Source organism: Hyla sarda, chromosome 7 (assembly GCF_029499605.1).
Source record: "Hyla sarda isolate aHylSar1 chromosome 7, aHylSar1.hap1, whole genome shotgun sequence".
NCBI classification, from domain to species: Eukaryota; Metazoa; Chordata; class Amphibia; order Anura; family Hylidae; genus Hyla; species Hyla sarda.
The window spans coordinates 2,709,101-2,725,839 of record NC_079195.1 but is presented as its reverse complement, the minus strand read 5'-3'; the positions used below and the strand labels follow the sequence as shown (position 1 = coordinate 2,725,839).

Genomic DNA, 16,739 nt, shown 5'->3' with positions numbered 1-16,739 from the left:
ATGGTGGGGTCCGCACCGATCCCCATAAAGAGGGGGCCGCAGCACCACTACAGGAGAGAACATTATGTGATGATGTATGACTATGGTGGGGTCCGCACCGATCCCCATAAAGAGGGGGCCGCAGCACCACTACAGGAGAGAATATTATGTGATGATGTATGACTATGGTGGGGTTCGCACGGATCCACATAAAGAGGGGGCCGCAGCACCACTACAGGAAAGAACATTATGTGATGATGTATGACTATGGTGGGGTCCGCACCGATCCCCATAAAGAGGGGGCCGCAGCACCACTACAGGAGAGAACATTATGTGATGATGTATGACTATGGTGGGGTCCGCACCGATCCCCATAAAGAGGGGGCCGCAGCACCACTACAGGAAAGAACATTATGTGATGATGTATGACTATGGTGGGGTCCGCACCGATCCCCATAAAGAGGGGGCCGCAGCACCACTACAGGAAAGAACATTATGTGATGATGTATGACTATGGTGGGGTCCGCACCGATCCCCATAAAGAGGGGGCCGCAGCACCACTACAGGAGAGAACATTATTTGATGATGTATGACTAATGTGGGGTCCGCACCAATCCCCATAAAGAGGGGGCCGCAGCACCATTACAGGAAAGAACATTATGTGATGATGTATGACTATGGTGGGGTCCGCACCGATCCCCCAGATAGAGGGGGCCGCAGCACCACTACAGGAGAGAACATTATGTGATGATGTATGACTATGGTGGGGTCCACACCGATCCCCAAAAAGAGGGGGCTGCAGCACCACTACAGGAGAGAACATTATGTGATGATGTATGACTATGGTGGGGTCCGCACCAATCCCCATAAAGAGGGGGCCGCAGCACCACTACAGGAAAGAACATTATGTGATGATGTATGACTATGGTGGGGTCCACACCGATCTCCAAAAAGAGGGGGCCGCAGCACCACTACAGGAAAGAACATTATGTGATGATGTATGAACATGGGGGGGTCCGCACCGATCCCCATAAAGAGGGGGCCGCAGCACCACTACAGGAAAGAACATTATGTGATGATGTATGACTATGGTGGGGTCCGCACCGATCCCCATAAAGAGGGGGCCGCAGCACCACTACAGGAAAGAACATTATTTGATGATGTATGACTATGGTGGGGTCCGCACTGATCCCCATAAAGAGGGGGCCGCAGCACCACTACAGGAAAGAACATTATGTGATGATGTATGACTATGGTGGGGTCCACACCGATCTCCAAAAAGAGGGGGCCGCAGCACCACTACAGGAAAGAACATTATGTGATGATGTATGACTATGGTGGGGTCCACACCGATCCCCATAAAAAGGGGGCCGCAGCACCACTACAGGAGAGAACATTATGTGATGATGTATGACTATGGGGATTGGTGCGGACCCCCCCATAAAGAGGGGGCCGCAGCACCACTACAGGAAAGAACATTATGTGATGATGTATGACTAATGTGGGGTCCGCACCGATCCCCATAAAGAGGGGGCCGCAGCACCACTACAGGAAAGAACATTATGTGATGATGTATGACTATGGTGGGGTCCGCACCGATCCCCATAAAAAGGGGGCCGCAGCACCACTACAGGAAAGAACATTATGTGATGATGTATGACTATGGTGGGGTCCGCACCGATCCCCAAAAAGAGGGTGCCGCAGCACCACTACAGGAGAGAACATTATGTGATGATGTATGACTATGGTGGGGTCCGCACCGATCCCCATAAAGAGGGGGCCGCAGCACCACTACAGGAAAGAAAATTATGTGATGATGTATGACAATGGTGGGGTCCGCACCGATCCCCATAAAGAGGGGGCCGCAGCACCACTACAGGAAAGAACATTATGTGATGATGTATGACTATGGTGGGGTCCGCACCGATCCCCCAGAAAGAGGGGGCCGCAGCACCACTACAGTAGAGAACATTATGTAATGATGTATGACTATGGTGGGGTCCGCACCGATCCCCATAAAAAGGGGGCCGCAGCACCACTACAGGAAAGAACATTATGTGATGATGTATGACTATGGTGGGGTCCGCACCGATCCCCAAAAAGAGGGTGCCGCAGCACCACTACAGGAGAGAACATTATGTGATGATGTATGACTATGGTGGGGTCCGCACCGATCCCCATAAAGAGGGGGCCGCAGCACCACTACAGGAAAGAAAATTATGTGATGATGTATGACAATGGTGGGGTCCGCACCGATCCCCCAGAAAGAGGGGGCCGCAGCACCACTACAGTAGAGAACATTATGTGATGATGTATGACTATGGTGGGGTCCGCACCAATCCCCATAAAGAGGGGGGCCGCAGCACCACTACAGGAGAGAACATTATGTGATGATGTATGACTATGGTGGGGTCCGCACCGATCCCCATAAAGAGGGGGGCCGCAGCACCACTACAGGAGAGAACATTATGTGATGATGTATGACAATGGTGGGGTCCGCACCGATCCCCATAAAGAGGGGGCCGCAGCACCACTACAGGAAAGAACATTATGTGATGATGTATGACTATGGTGGGGTCCGCATTGATCCCCATAAAGAGGGGGCCGCAGCACCATTACAGGAGAGAACATTATGTGATATTAGGGAATTTTATTTAAATAAACTTGAAAAAATTAAAAAAATAAAAAGCGGTAAATGTTCTACGGGACCCCCGACACTCGTCTCCACCCTAATAATAAGATTCTGGCCCTAATATGAAAGAATTCCTATATATTACACAATACTGTATAAATCACATGACTGATCCGTACAGAAGTAGCTTGGTTCTTAAGGGGTTAATGGTTGGATTTGTTGCTTCCTTCTCTCCAGCGGAAGAGGATGAAGATAAGGAGGATGATTTCCGGGCGCCCTTATATAAGACGGTGGAGGTGAGAGGCGTCCAGGTCCGCATGAAGTGGTGCTCCACCTGCCGCTTCTACAGACCTCCGCGCTGTTCACACTGCAGCGTGTGCGACAACTGTGTAGAGGTGAGTCCTGTGCGCGCGGGGGCATCGGCTGCCACCTGTCATCCTCCTCTCCAGTACACCTGATAGGCAGTGTGATGGGCACTAATAGGTGGGTACTGACAGGCAGTGTGATGGGCACTAATAGGTGGGTACTGACAGGCAGTGTGATGGGCACTAATAGGTGGGTACTGACAGGCAGTGTGATGGGCACTAATAGGTGGGTACTGACAGGCAGTGTGATGGGTACTAATAGGTGGGTACTGACAGGCAGTGTGATGGGTACTAATAGGTGGGTACTGACAGGCAGTGTGATGGGCACTAATAGGTGGGTACTGACAGGCAGTGTGATGGGTACTAATAGGTGGGTACTGACAGGCAGTGTGATGGGTACTAATAGGTGGGTACTGACAGGCAGTGTGATGGGCACTAATAGGTGGGTACTGACAGGCAGTGTGATGGGCACTAATAGGTGGGTACTGACAGGCAGTGTGATGGGCACTAATAGGTGGGTACTGACAGGCAGTGTGCTGGGCACTAATAGGTGGGTACTGACAGGCAGTGTGATGGGCACTAATAGGTGGGTACTGACAGGCAGTGTGATGGGCACTAATAGGTGGGTACTGACAGGCAGTGTGATGGGCACTAATAGGTGGGTACTGACAGGCAGTGTGATGGGCACTAATAGGTGTGTACTGACAGGCAGTGTGATGGGCACTAATAGGTGGGTACTGACAGGCAGTGCGATGGGCACTAATAGGTGGGTACTGACAGGCAGGGTAATGGGCACTAATAGGTGGGTACTGACAGGCAGTGTGATGGACACTAATAGGTGGGTTCTGACAGGCAGTGTGATGGGCACTAATAGGTGGGTACTGACAGGCAGTGTGATGGGCACTAATAGGTGGGTACTGACAGGCAGTGTGATGGGCACTAATAGGTGGGTACTGACAGTCAGGGTAATGGGCACTAATAGGTGGGTACTGACAGGCAGTGTGATGGGCACTAATAGGTGGGTACTGACAGGCAGTGTGATGGGCACTAATAGGTGGGTACTGACAGGCAGTGTGATGGGCACTAATAGGTGGGTACTGACAGGCAGTGTGATGGGCACTAATAGGTGGGTACTGACAGGCAGTGTGATGGGCACTAATAGGTGGGTACTGACAGGCAGTGTGATGGGCACTAATAGGTGGGTACTGACAGGCAGTGTGATGGGCACTAATAGGTGGGTACTGACAGGCAGTGTGATGGGCACTAATAGGTGGGTACTGACAGGCAGTGTGATGGGCACTAATAGGTGGGTACTGACAGGCAGTGTGATGGGCACTAATAGGTGTGTACTGACAGGCAGTGTGATGGGCACTAATAGGTGGGTACTGACAGGCAGTGTGATGGGCACTAATAGGTGGGTACTGACAGGCAGTGTGATGGGCACTAATAGGTGTGTACTGACAGGCAGTGTGATGGGCACTAATAGGTGGGTACTGACAGGCAGTGTGATGGGCACTAATAGGTGGGTACTGACAGGCAGGGTAATGGGCACTAATAGGTGGGTACTGACAGGCAGTGTGATGGGCACTAATAGGTGGGTACTGACAGGCAGTGTGATGGGCACTAATAGGTGGGTACTGACAGGCAGTGTGATGGGCACTAATAGGTGGGTACTGACAGTCAGGGTAATGGGCACTAATAGGTGGGTACTGACAGGCAGTGTGATGGGCACTAATAGGTGGGTACTGACAGGCAGTGTGATGGGCACTAATAGGTGGATACTGACAGGCAGTGTGATGGGCACTAATAGGTGTGTACTGACAGGCAGTGTGATGGGCACTAATAGGTGGGTACTGACAGGCAGTGTGATGGGCACTAATAGGTGGGTACTGACAGGCAGTGTGATGGGCAGTAATAGGTGGATACTGACAGGCAGTGTGATGGGCACTAATAGGTGGGTACTGACAGGCAGTGTGATGGGCACTAATAGGTGGGTACTGACAGGCAGTGTGATGGACACTAATAGGTGGGTACTGACAGGCAGTGTGATGGGCACTAATAGGTGGGTACTGACAGGCAGTGTGATGGGCACTAATAGATGGATACTGACAGGCAGTGTGATGGGCACTAATAGGTGGGTACTGACAGGCAGTGTGATGGGTACTAATAGGTGGGTACTGACAGGCAGTGTGATGGGCACTAATAGGTGGGTACTGACAGGCAGTGTGATGGGCACTAATAGGTGGGTACTGACAGGCAGTGTGATGGGCACTAATAGGTGGGTACTGACAGGCAGTGTGATGGGCACTAATAGGTGGGTACTGTCAGGCAGGGTAATGGGCACTAATAGGTGGGTACTGACAGGCAGTGTGATGGGCACTAATAGGTGGGTACTGACAGGCAGTGTGATGGGCACTAATAGGTGGGTACTGACAGGCAGTGTGATGGGCACTAATAGGTGGGTACTGACAGGCAGTGTGATGGGCACTAATAGGTGGGTACTGACAGGCAGTGTGATGGGCACTAATAGGTGGGTACTGACAGGCAGTGTGATGGGCACTAATAGGTGGGTACTGACAGGCAGTGTGATGGGCACTAATAGGTGGGTTCTGACAGGCAGTGTGATGGGCACTAATAGGTGGGTACTGACAGGCAGTGTGATGGGCACTAATAGGTGGGTACTGACAGGCAGTGTGATGGGCACTAATAGGTGGGTTCTGACAGGCAGTGTGATGGGCACTAATAGGTGGGTACTGACAGGCAATGTGATGGGCACTAATAGGTGGGTACTGACAGGCAGTGTGATGGGTACTAATAGGTGGGTACTGACAGGCAGTGTGATGGGCACTAATAGGTGGGTACTGACAGGCAGTGTGATGGGCACTAATAGGTGGGTACTGACAGGCAGTGTGATGGGCACTAATAGGTGGGTACTGACAGGCAGTGTGATGGGCACTAATAGGTGGGTACTGACAGGCAGGGTGATGGGCACTAATAGGTGGGTACTGACAGGCAGGGTAATGGGCACTAATAGGTGGGTACTGACAGGCAGGGTAATGGGCACTAATAGGTGGATACTGACAGGCAGTGTGATGGGCACTAATAGGTGGGTACTGACAGGCAGTGTGATGGGCACTAATAGGTGGGTACTGACAGGCAGTGTGATGGGCACTAATAGGTGGGTACTGACAGGCAGTGTGATGGGCACTAATAGGTGGGTACTGACAGGCAGTGTGATGGACACTAATAGGTGGGTACTGACAGGCAGTGTGATGGGCACTAATAGGTGGGTACTGACAGGCAGTGTGATGGGCACTAATAGGTGGGTACTGACAGGCAGTGTGATGGGCACTAATAGGTGGGTACTGACAGGCAGTGTGATGGGCACTAATAGGTGGGTACTGACAGGCAGTGTGATGGGCACTAATAGGTGGGTACTGACAGGCAGTGTGATGGGCACTAATAGGTGGGTACTGACAGGCAGTGTGATGGACACTAATAGGTGGGTACTGACAGGCAGTGTGATGGGCACTAATAGGTGGGTACTGACAGGCAGTGTGATGGGCACTAATAGATGGATACTGACAGGCAGTGTGATGGGCACTAATAGGTGGGTACTGACAGGCAGTGTGATGGGTACTAATAGGTGGGTACTGACAGGCAGTGTGATGGGCACTAATAGGTGGGTACTGACAGGCAGTGTGATGGGCACTAATAGGTGGGTACTGACAGGCAGTGTGATGGGCACTAATAGGTGGAGTACTGACAGGCAGTGTGATGGGCACTAATAGGTGGGTTCTGACAGGCAGTGTGATGGGCACTAATAGGTGGGTACTGACAGGCAGTTTGATGGGCACTAATAGGTGGATACTGACAGGCAGTGTGATGGGCACTAATAGGTGGGTACTGACAGGCAGTGTGATGGACACTAATAGGTGGGTACTGACAGGCAGTGTGATGGGCACTAATAGGTGGGTACTGACAGGCAGTGTGATGGGCACTAATAGGTGGGTACTGACAGGCAGTGTGATGGGCACTAATAGGTGGGTACTGACAGGCAGTGTGATGGGCACTAATAGGTGGGTACTGACAGGCAGTGTGATGGGCACTAATAGGTGGGTACTGACAGGCAGTGTGATGGGCACTAATAGGTGGGTACTGACAGGCAGTGTGATGGACACTAATAGGTGGGTACTGACAGGCAGTGTGATGGGCACTAATAGGTGGGTACTGACAGGCAGTGTGATGGGCACTAATAGATGGATACTGACAGGCAGTGTGATGGGCACTAATAGGTGGGTACTGACAGGCAGTGTGATGGGTACTAATAGGTGGGTACTGACAGGCAGTGTGATGGGCACTAATAGGTGGGTACTGACAGGCAGTGTGATGGGCACTAATAGGTGGGTACTGACAGGCAGTGTGATGGGCACTAATAGGTGGAGTACTGACAGGCAGTGTGATGGGCACTAATAGGTGGGTTCTGACAGGCAGTGTGATGGGCACTAATAGGTGGGTACTGACAGGCAGTTTGATGGGCACTAATAGGTGGATACTGACAGGCAGTGTGATGGGCACTAATAGGTGGGTACTGACAGGCAGTGTGATGGGCACTAATAGGTGGGTACTGACAGGCAGTGTGATGGGCACTAATAGGTGGGTACTGACAGGCAGTGTGATGGGCACTAATAGGTGGGTACTGACAGGCAGTGTGATGGGCACTAATAGGTGGGTACTGACAGGCAGTGTGATGGGCACTATTAGGTGGGTACTGACAGGCAGTGTGATGGGCACTAATAGGTGGGTACTGACAGGCAGTGTGATGGGTACTAATAGGTGGGTACTGACAGGCAGTGTGATGGGCACTAATAGGTGGGTACTGACAGGCAGTGTGATGGGCACTAATAGGTGGGTACTGACAGGCAGTGTGATGGGCACTAATAGGTGGGTACTGACAGGCAGTGTGATGGGCACTAATAGGTGGGTTCTGACAGGCAGTGTGATGGGCACTAATAGGTGGGTACTGACAGGCAGTGTGATGGGCACTAATAGGTGGGTACTGACAGGCAGTGTGATGGGCACTAATAGGTGGGTTCTGACAGGCAGTGTGATGGGCACTAATAGGTGGGTACTGACAGGCAGTGTGATGGGCACTAATAGGTGGGTACTGACAGGCAGTGTGATGGGCACTAATAGGTGGGTTCTGACAGGCAGTGTGATGGGCACTAATAGGTGGGTACTGACAGGCAGTGTGATGGGCACTAATAGGTGGGTACTGACAGGCAGTGTGATGGGCACTAATAGGTGGGTTCTGACAGGCAGTGTGATGGGCACTAATAGGTGGGTACTGACAGGCAGTGTGATGGGCACTAATAGGTGGGTACTGACAGGCAGTGTGATGGGTACTAATAGGTGGGTACTGACAGGCAGTGTGATGGGCACTAATAGGTGGGTACTGACAGGCAGTGTGATGGGCACTAATAGGTGGGTACTGACAGGCAGTGTGATGGGCACTAATAGGTGGGTACTGACAGGCAGTGTGATGGGCACTAATAGGTGGGTACTGACAGGCAGTGTGATGGGCACTAATAGGTGGGTACTGACAGGCAGGGTAATGGGCACTAATAGGTGGGTACTGACAGGCAGTGTGATGGGCACTAATAGGTGGGTTCTGACAGGCAGTGTGATGGGCACTAATAGGTGGGTACTGACAGGCAGTGTGATGGGCACTAATAGGTGGGTACTGACAGGCAGTGTGATGGGTACTAATAGGTGGGTACTGACAGGCAGTGTGATGGGCACTAATAGGTGGGTACTGACAGGCAGTGTGATGGGCACTAATAGGTGGGTACTGACAGGCAGTGTGATGGGCACTAATAGGTGGGTACTGACAGGCAGGGTAATGGGCACTAATAGGTGGGTACTGACAGGCAGTGTGATGGGCACTAATAGGTGGGTACTGACAGGCAGTGTGATGGGCACTAATAGGTGGGTACTGACAGGCAGTGTGATGGGCACTAATAGGTGGGTACTGACAGGCAGTGTGATGGGCACTAATAGGTGGGTACTGACAGGCAGTGTGATGGGTACTAATAGGTGGGTACTGACAGGCAGTGTGATGGGCACTAATAGGTGGGTACTGACAGTCAGGGTAATGGGCACTAATAGGTGGGTACTGACAGGCAGTGTGATGGGCACTACAAAGGGGGGTAATGTGTATATATCCGTACACACAATGTATTGTCATATATATCTGTATATACCCTGTATTCTCACATATATATATAATATATATACACACACTGTGGGGGAGATTTATCAAAACCCGTCCAGAGGAAAAGTTGCCCAGTTGCCCATAGCAACCAATCAGATCCCTTCTTTCATTTTGCATAGGCCTTGTTAAAAATGAAAGTAGCGATCTGATTGGTTGCTATGGGCAACTGGGCAACTTTTCCTCTGGACAGTATTGATAAATCTCCCCCTGTATCCTCATATATCTGTATATACCCTGTATTCTCATATATATATATATATATATATATATATATATATACACTGTATCCTCATATATCTGTATATACCCTGTATTCTCACATATATATATATACACTGTATCCTCATATATCTGTATACACCCTGTATTCTCACATATATATATATATATATATATATATATACACTGTATCCTCATATATCTGTATATACCCTGTATTCTCACATATATATATATATATATATATATACACTGTATCCTCATATATCTGTATACACCCTGTATTCTCACATATATATATATATATACACTGTATCCTCATATATCTGTGTATTCTCTCTTCTCATATATCTGTATACACCCTGTATTCTCACATATATATATATACACTGTATCCTCATATATCTGTATATACCCTGTATTCTCACATATATATATACACTGTATCCTCATATATCTGTGTATTCTCTCTTCTCATATATCTGTATATACCCTGTATTCTCACATATATATATATATATATATATATATATATATATATATACATTGTATCCTCATATATCTGTATATACCCTGTATTCTCACATATATATATATATACACTGTATCCTCATATATCTGTGTATTCTCTCCTCTCATATATCTGTATATACCCTGTATTCTCACATATATATATACACTGTATCCTCATATATCTCTGTATTGTCTCTTCTCATATATCTGTATATACCCTGTATTCTCACATATACATATATATATACTGTATCCTCATATATCTGTATATACCCTGTATTCTCACATATACATATATATACACTTACTGTATCCTCATATATCTGTGTATTCTCTCCTCTCATATATCTGTATATACCCTGTATTCTCACATATATATATACACTGTATCCTCATATATCTCTGTATTCTCTCTTCTCATATATCTGTATATACCCTGTATTCTCACATATACATATATATACACTGTATCCTCATATATCTGTGTATTCTCTCTTCTCATATATCTGTATATACCCTGTATTCTCACATATATATATACACTGTATCCTCATATATCTGTATATTCTCTCTTCTCATATATCTGTATATACCCTGTATTCTCACATATACATATATATATACACTTACTGTATCCTCATATATCTGTGTATTCTCTCTTCTCATATATCTGTATACACCCTGTATTCTCACATATACATATATATATATACACTTACTGTATCCTCATATATCTGTGTATTCTCTCTTCTCATATATCTGTATACACCCTGTATTCTCACATATATATATATATATATATATATATATATATACACACTGTATCCTCATATATCTGTATATACCCTGTATTCTCACATATACATATATATATACACTTACTGTATCCTCATATATCTGTGTATTCTCTCTTCTCATATATCTGTATACACCCTGTATTCTCACATATACATATATATATATACACTTACTGTATCCTCATATATCTGTGTATTCTCTCTTCTCATATATCTGTATATACCCTGTATTCTCACATATACATATATATACACTTACTGTATCCTCATATATCTGTGTATTCTCTCTTCTCATATATCTGTATACACCCTGTATTCTCACATATATATATATATATATATATATATATATACACTGTATCCTCATATATCTGTAAATACCCTGTATTCTCACATATATATATATATATACACTGTATCCTCATATATCTGTATATACCCTGTATTCTCACATATACATATATACACTGTATCCTCATATATCTGTGTATTCTCTCTTCTCATATATCTGTATATACCCTGTATTCTCACATATATATATATATATATATATATATATATATATATATATATATATACACTGTATCCTCATATATCTCTGTATTCTCTCTTCTCATATATCTGTATACACCCTGTATTCTCACATATATATATATATATACACTGTATCCTCATATATCTGTATATACCCTGTATTCTCACATATATATATATATATATATATATATATATATATATATATATATATACACTGTATCCTCATATATCTGTGTATTCTCTCTTCTCATATATCTGTATATACCCTGTATTCTCACATATACATATATATACACTTACTGTATCCTCATATATCTGTGTATTCTCTCTTCTCATATATCTGTATATACCCTGTATTCTCACATATATATATATATATATATATATATATATATATATACATTGTATCCTCATATATCTGTATATACCCTGTATTCTCACATATACATATATATACACTTACTGTATCCTCATATATCTGTGTATTCTCTCTTCTCATATATCTGTATATACCCTGTATTCTCACATATATATATACACTGTATCCTCATATATCTGTATATACCCTGTATTCTCACATATATATACACTGTATCCTCATATATCTGTATATACCCTGTATTCTCACATATATATACACTGTATCCTCATATATCTGTGTATTCTCTCTTCTCATATATCTGTATACACCCTGTATTCTCACATATACATATATACACTGTATCCTCATATATCTGTGTATTCTCTCTTCTCATATATCTGTATATACCCTGTATTCTCACATATACATATATACACTTACTGTATCCTCATATATCTGTGTATTGTCTCTTCTCATATATCTGTATATACCCTGTATTCTCACATATACATATATATACACTTACTGTATCCTCATATATCTGTGTATTGTCTCTTCTCATATATCTGTATATACCCTGTATTCTCACATATACATATATACACTGTATCCTCATATATCTGTATATACCCTGTATTCTCACATATATATATATATATATATACACTGTATCCTCATATATCTGTGTATTCTCTCTTCTCATATTTCTGTATACACCCTGTATTCTCACATATACATATATATACACTTATTGTATCCTCATATATCTGTGTATTCTCTCTTCTCATATATCTGTATACACCCTGTATTCTCACATATACATATATACACTGTATCCTCATATATCTGTATATACCCTGTATTCTCACATATATATACACTGTATCCTCATATATCTGTGTATTCTCTCTTCTCATATATCTGTATACACCCTGTATTCTCACATATACATATATACACTTACTGTATCCTCATATATCTGTGTATTCTCTCTTCTCATATATCTGTATACACCCTGTATTCTCACATATATATACACTGTATCCTCATATATCTGTGTATTCTCTCTTCTCATATATCTGTATACACCCTGTATTCTCACATATACATATATACACTTACTGTATCCTCATATATCTGTGTATTCTCTCTTCTCATATTTCTGTATACACCCTGTATTCTCACATATACATATATATACACTTACTGTATCCTCATATATCTCTGTATTCTCTCTTCTCATATATCTGTATACACCCTGTATTCTCACATATACATATATACACTGTATCCTCATATATCTGTATATACCCTGTATTCTCACATATATATACACTGTATCCTCATATATCTGTGTATTCTCTCTTCTCATATATCTGTATACACCCTGTATTCTCACATATATATATATATATATATATATATATATATATACATTGTATCCTCATATATCTGTGTATTCTCTCTTCTCATATATCTGTATATACCCTGTATTCTCACATATATATATATATATATATATATACACTGTATCCTCATATATCTGTATATACCCTGTATTCTCACATATATATACACTGTATCATCATATATCTGTATATACCCTGTATTCTCACATATATATACACTGTATCCTCATATATCTGTGTATTCTCTCTTCTCATATATCTGTATATACCCTGTATTCTCACATATACATATATACACTGTATCCTCATATATCTGTATATACCCTGTATTCTCACATATATATACACTGTATCCTCATATATCTGTATATACCCTGTATTCTCACATATATATACACTGTATCCTCATATATCTGTGTATTCTCTCTTCTCATATATCTGTATACACCCTGTATTCTCACATATACATATATACACTTACTGTATCCTCATATATCTGTGTATTGTCTCTTCTTATTTCAGGAGTTCGATCACCATTGTCCCTGGGTAAACAATTGCATCGGACGCAGGAATTACCGCTACTTCTTCCTCTTTCTGGTGTCCCTGACGTTGCACATTATGAGCGTCTTTATTTGTGGCCTTTTTTACACGTTAGGACATCCCGACCAGCTCCGAGACATCCCGGCGGTCATCACGTATCCTTCTGTGCCTGCAGGGGGCGCCCTGATAACTGATATTACACAGGTTCCTGTGGGGTCCTCTGCGGCTCCCAGACGTCTAATCCCTACTGTCCCTGCTCTATTTATCCAGTCCCTACTGTCCCTGCTCTATTTATCCAGTCCCTACTGTCCCTGCTCTATTTATCCAGTCCCTACTGTCCCTGCTCTATTTATCCAGTCCCTACTGTCCCTGCTCTATTTATCCAGTCCCTACTGTCCCTGCTCTATTTATCCAATCCCTACTGTCCCTGCTCTATTTATCCAGTCCCTACTGTCCCTGCTCTATTTATCCAGTCCCTACTGTCCCTGCTCTATTAATCCAGTCCCTACTGCCCCTGCTCTATTTATCCAGTCCCTACTGCCCCTGCTCTATTTATCCAGTCCCTACTGCCCCTGCTCTATTTATCCAGTCCCTACTGCCCCTGCTCTATTTATCCAGTCCCTACTGTCCCTGCTCTATTTATCCAATCCCTACTGTCCCTGCTCTATTTATCCAGTCCCTACTGTCCCTGCTCTATTCGTCCAGTCCCTACTGTCCCTGCTGTAATTCTCCAGCCCCTACTGTCCCTGCTCTATTTATCCAGTCCCTACTGTCCCTGCTCTATTTATCCAATCCCTACTGTCCCTGCTGTAATTCTCCAGCCCCTACTGTCCTTGCTCTATTTATCCAATCCCTACTGTCCCTGCTCTATTTATCCAGTCCCTACTGTCCCTGCTCTATTTATCCAGTCCCTACTGTCCCTGCTCTATTCCTTCAGTCCCTACTGTCCCTGCTCTATTTATCCAGTCCCTACTGTCCCTGCTCTATTTATCCAGTCCCTACTGTCCCTGCTCTATTTATCCAGTCCCTACTGTCCCTGCTCTATTTATCCAATCCCTACTGTCCCTGCTGTAATTCTCCAGCCCCTACTGTCCCTGCTCTATTTATCCAATCCCTACTTTCCCTGCTCTATTTATCCAGTCCCTACTGTCCCTGCTCTATTCCTTCAGTCCCTACTGTCCCTGCTCTATTTTTCCAATCCCTACTGTCCCTGCTATATTCCTTCAGTCCCTATCCCTGCTCTATTCATCCCTACTCTATTTCTTTAATCTCTACTGTCCCTGCTCTATTCCTCCTGTCTCTACTGTCCCTGCTCTATTCCTCCTGTCTCTACTGTCCCTGCTCTATTCCTCCTGTCTCTACTGTCCCTGCTCTATTCCACCTGTCTCTACTGTCCCTGCTCTATTCCTCCAGTCTCTACTGTCCCTGCTTTTTTCATCTATTCCCAAATTAACCTGCTCTATTCCTTCAATCCCTACTGTCCCTGCTCTTTTCCACTGTTCCCTATTTTTCCTACTCTATTCCTCTAATCCCTACTGTCACTGGTGCATCCCTCCAGTCCCTACTGTCCCTGCTCTAGTCCTCTAGTTCCTGCTCTTTTCCTTCAGTCCCTACTGTCCCTGCTCTATTTATCCAATCCCCACTGTCCCTGCTCTATCCCTTTAATTCTTAATGTCCCTGCTCTATCCCTTTAATTCTTAATGTCCCTGCTCTATCCCTTTAATGCTTTATGTCCCTGCTCTATCCCTTTAATTCTTAATGTCCCTGCTCTGTTCCTTTAATGCTTTATGTCCCTGCTCTATCCCTTTAATGCTTTATGTCCCTGCTCTATCCCTTTAATTATTAATGTCCCTGCTCTGTCCCTTTAATGCTTTATGTCCCTACTCTATCCCTTTAATGCTTTATGTCCCTGCTCTATCCCTTTAATTATTAATGTCCCTGCTCTGTCCCTTTAATGCTTTATGTCCCTGCTCTATCCCTTTAATGCTTTATGTCCTTGCTCTATCCATTTAATTCTTAATGTCCCTGCTCTATCCCTTTAATGCTTTATGTCCCTGCTCTATCCCTTTAATGCTTTATGTCCCTGCTCTATCCCTTTAATGCTTTATGTCTCTGCTCTATCCCTTTAATGCTTTATGTCCCTGCTCTATCCCTTTAATGCTTTATGTCCTTGCTCTATCCATTTAATTATTAATGTCCCTGCTCTATCCCTTTAATGCTTTATGTCCCTGCTCTATCCCTTTAATTCTTAATGTCCCTGCTCTATCCCTTTAATGCTTTATGTCCCTGCTCTATCCCTTTAATGCTTTATGTCCCTGCTCTATCCCTTTAATGCTTTATGTCCCTGCTCTATCCCTTTAATGCTTTATGTCCCTGCTCTATCCCTTTAATGCTTTATGTCCCTGCTCTATCCATTTAATTATTAATGTCCCTGCTCTATCCCTTTAATGCTTTATGTCCCTGCTCTATCCCTTTAATTCTTAATGTCCCTGCTCTATCCCTTTAATGCTTTATGTCCCTGCTCTATCCCTTTAATGCTTTATGTCCCTGCTCTATCCCTTTAATGCTTTATGTCCCTGCTCTATCCCTTTAATGCTTTATGTCCCTGCTCTATCCCTTTAATGCTTTATGTCCCTGCTCTATCCCTTTAATGCTTTATGTCCCTGCTCTATTCCTCTAGTCCCTCCGAGGGTTGCGATCATCTTTTCTTAACTCTCTCTCAGTATTTCAGTCATGTGCGTTGCGGGCCTGTTTTTCTTCCCCGTTGCTGGTCTCACAGGGTTCCATATTGTCCTGGTTTCCCGCGGTCGCACCACCAATGAGCAGGTTAGGCTCTTCTCATGTGTTCTGTATTTTGCGCCCGCTGTTCCCATTCGCTGATCTTACATTTTTTTCCAATATTTTTTTGTTATTTTACAGGTCACTGGGAAGTTCCGAGGAGGAGTCAATCCTTTTAGCAATGGATGTTGTCGAAACGTGAGCCACGTACTATGTAGTTCTCCACCTCCCAGGTAGGTCTGTAGCCGGTCACCAGGTGATGCCAAATCCATAGTAAAGGAGCATCAATGGGGTTTTACATTTTTGCACTTTCGTTTTTTCCTCCTTACACCTAA

The 16,739-nt window shown here is 44.5% G+C and overlaps 1 protein-coding gene across 1 annotated transcript in view; it reads left to right on the top strand.

The window, feature by feature from the left end:
* Positions 1-16,637, top strand: part of ZDHHC5 (zinc finger DHHC-type palmitoyltransferase 5) — a gene marked incomplete at its 3' end in the record, with an annotated part of 65,291 nt that extends 48,654 nt beyond the window's left edge. The window contains 4 exon segments of the mRNA XM_056531057.1: positions 2,849-3,006; positions 13,609-13,781; positions 16,350-16,452; positions 16,546-16,637. Coding sequence (XP_056387032.1) covers positions 2,849-3,006; positions 13,609-13,781; positions 16,350-16,452; positions 16,546-16,637 — 526 coding nt within the window.
* Between the last annotated feature and the right edge of the window lie 102 nt (positions 16,638-16,739).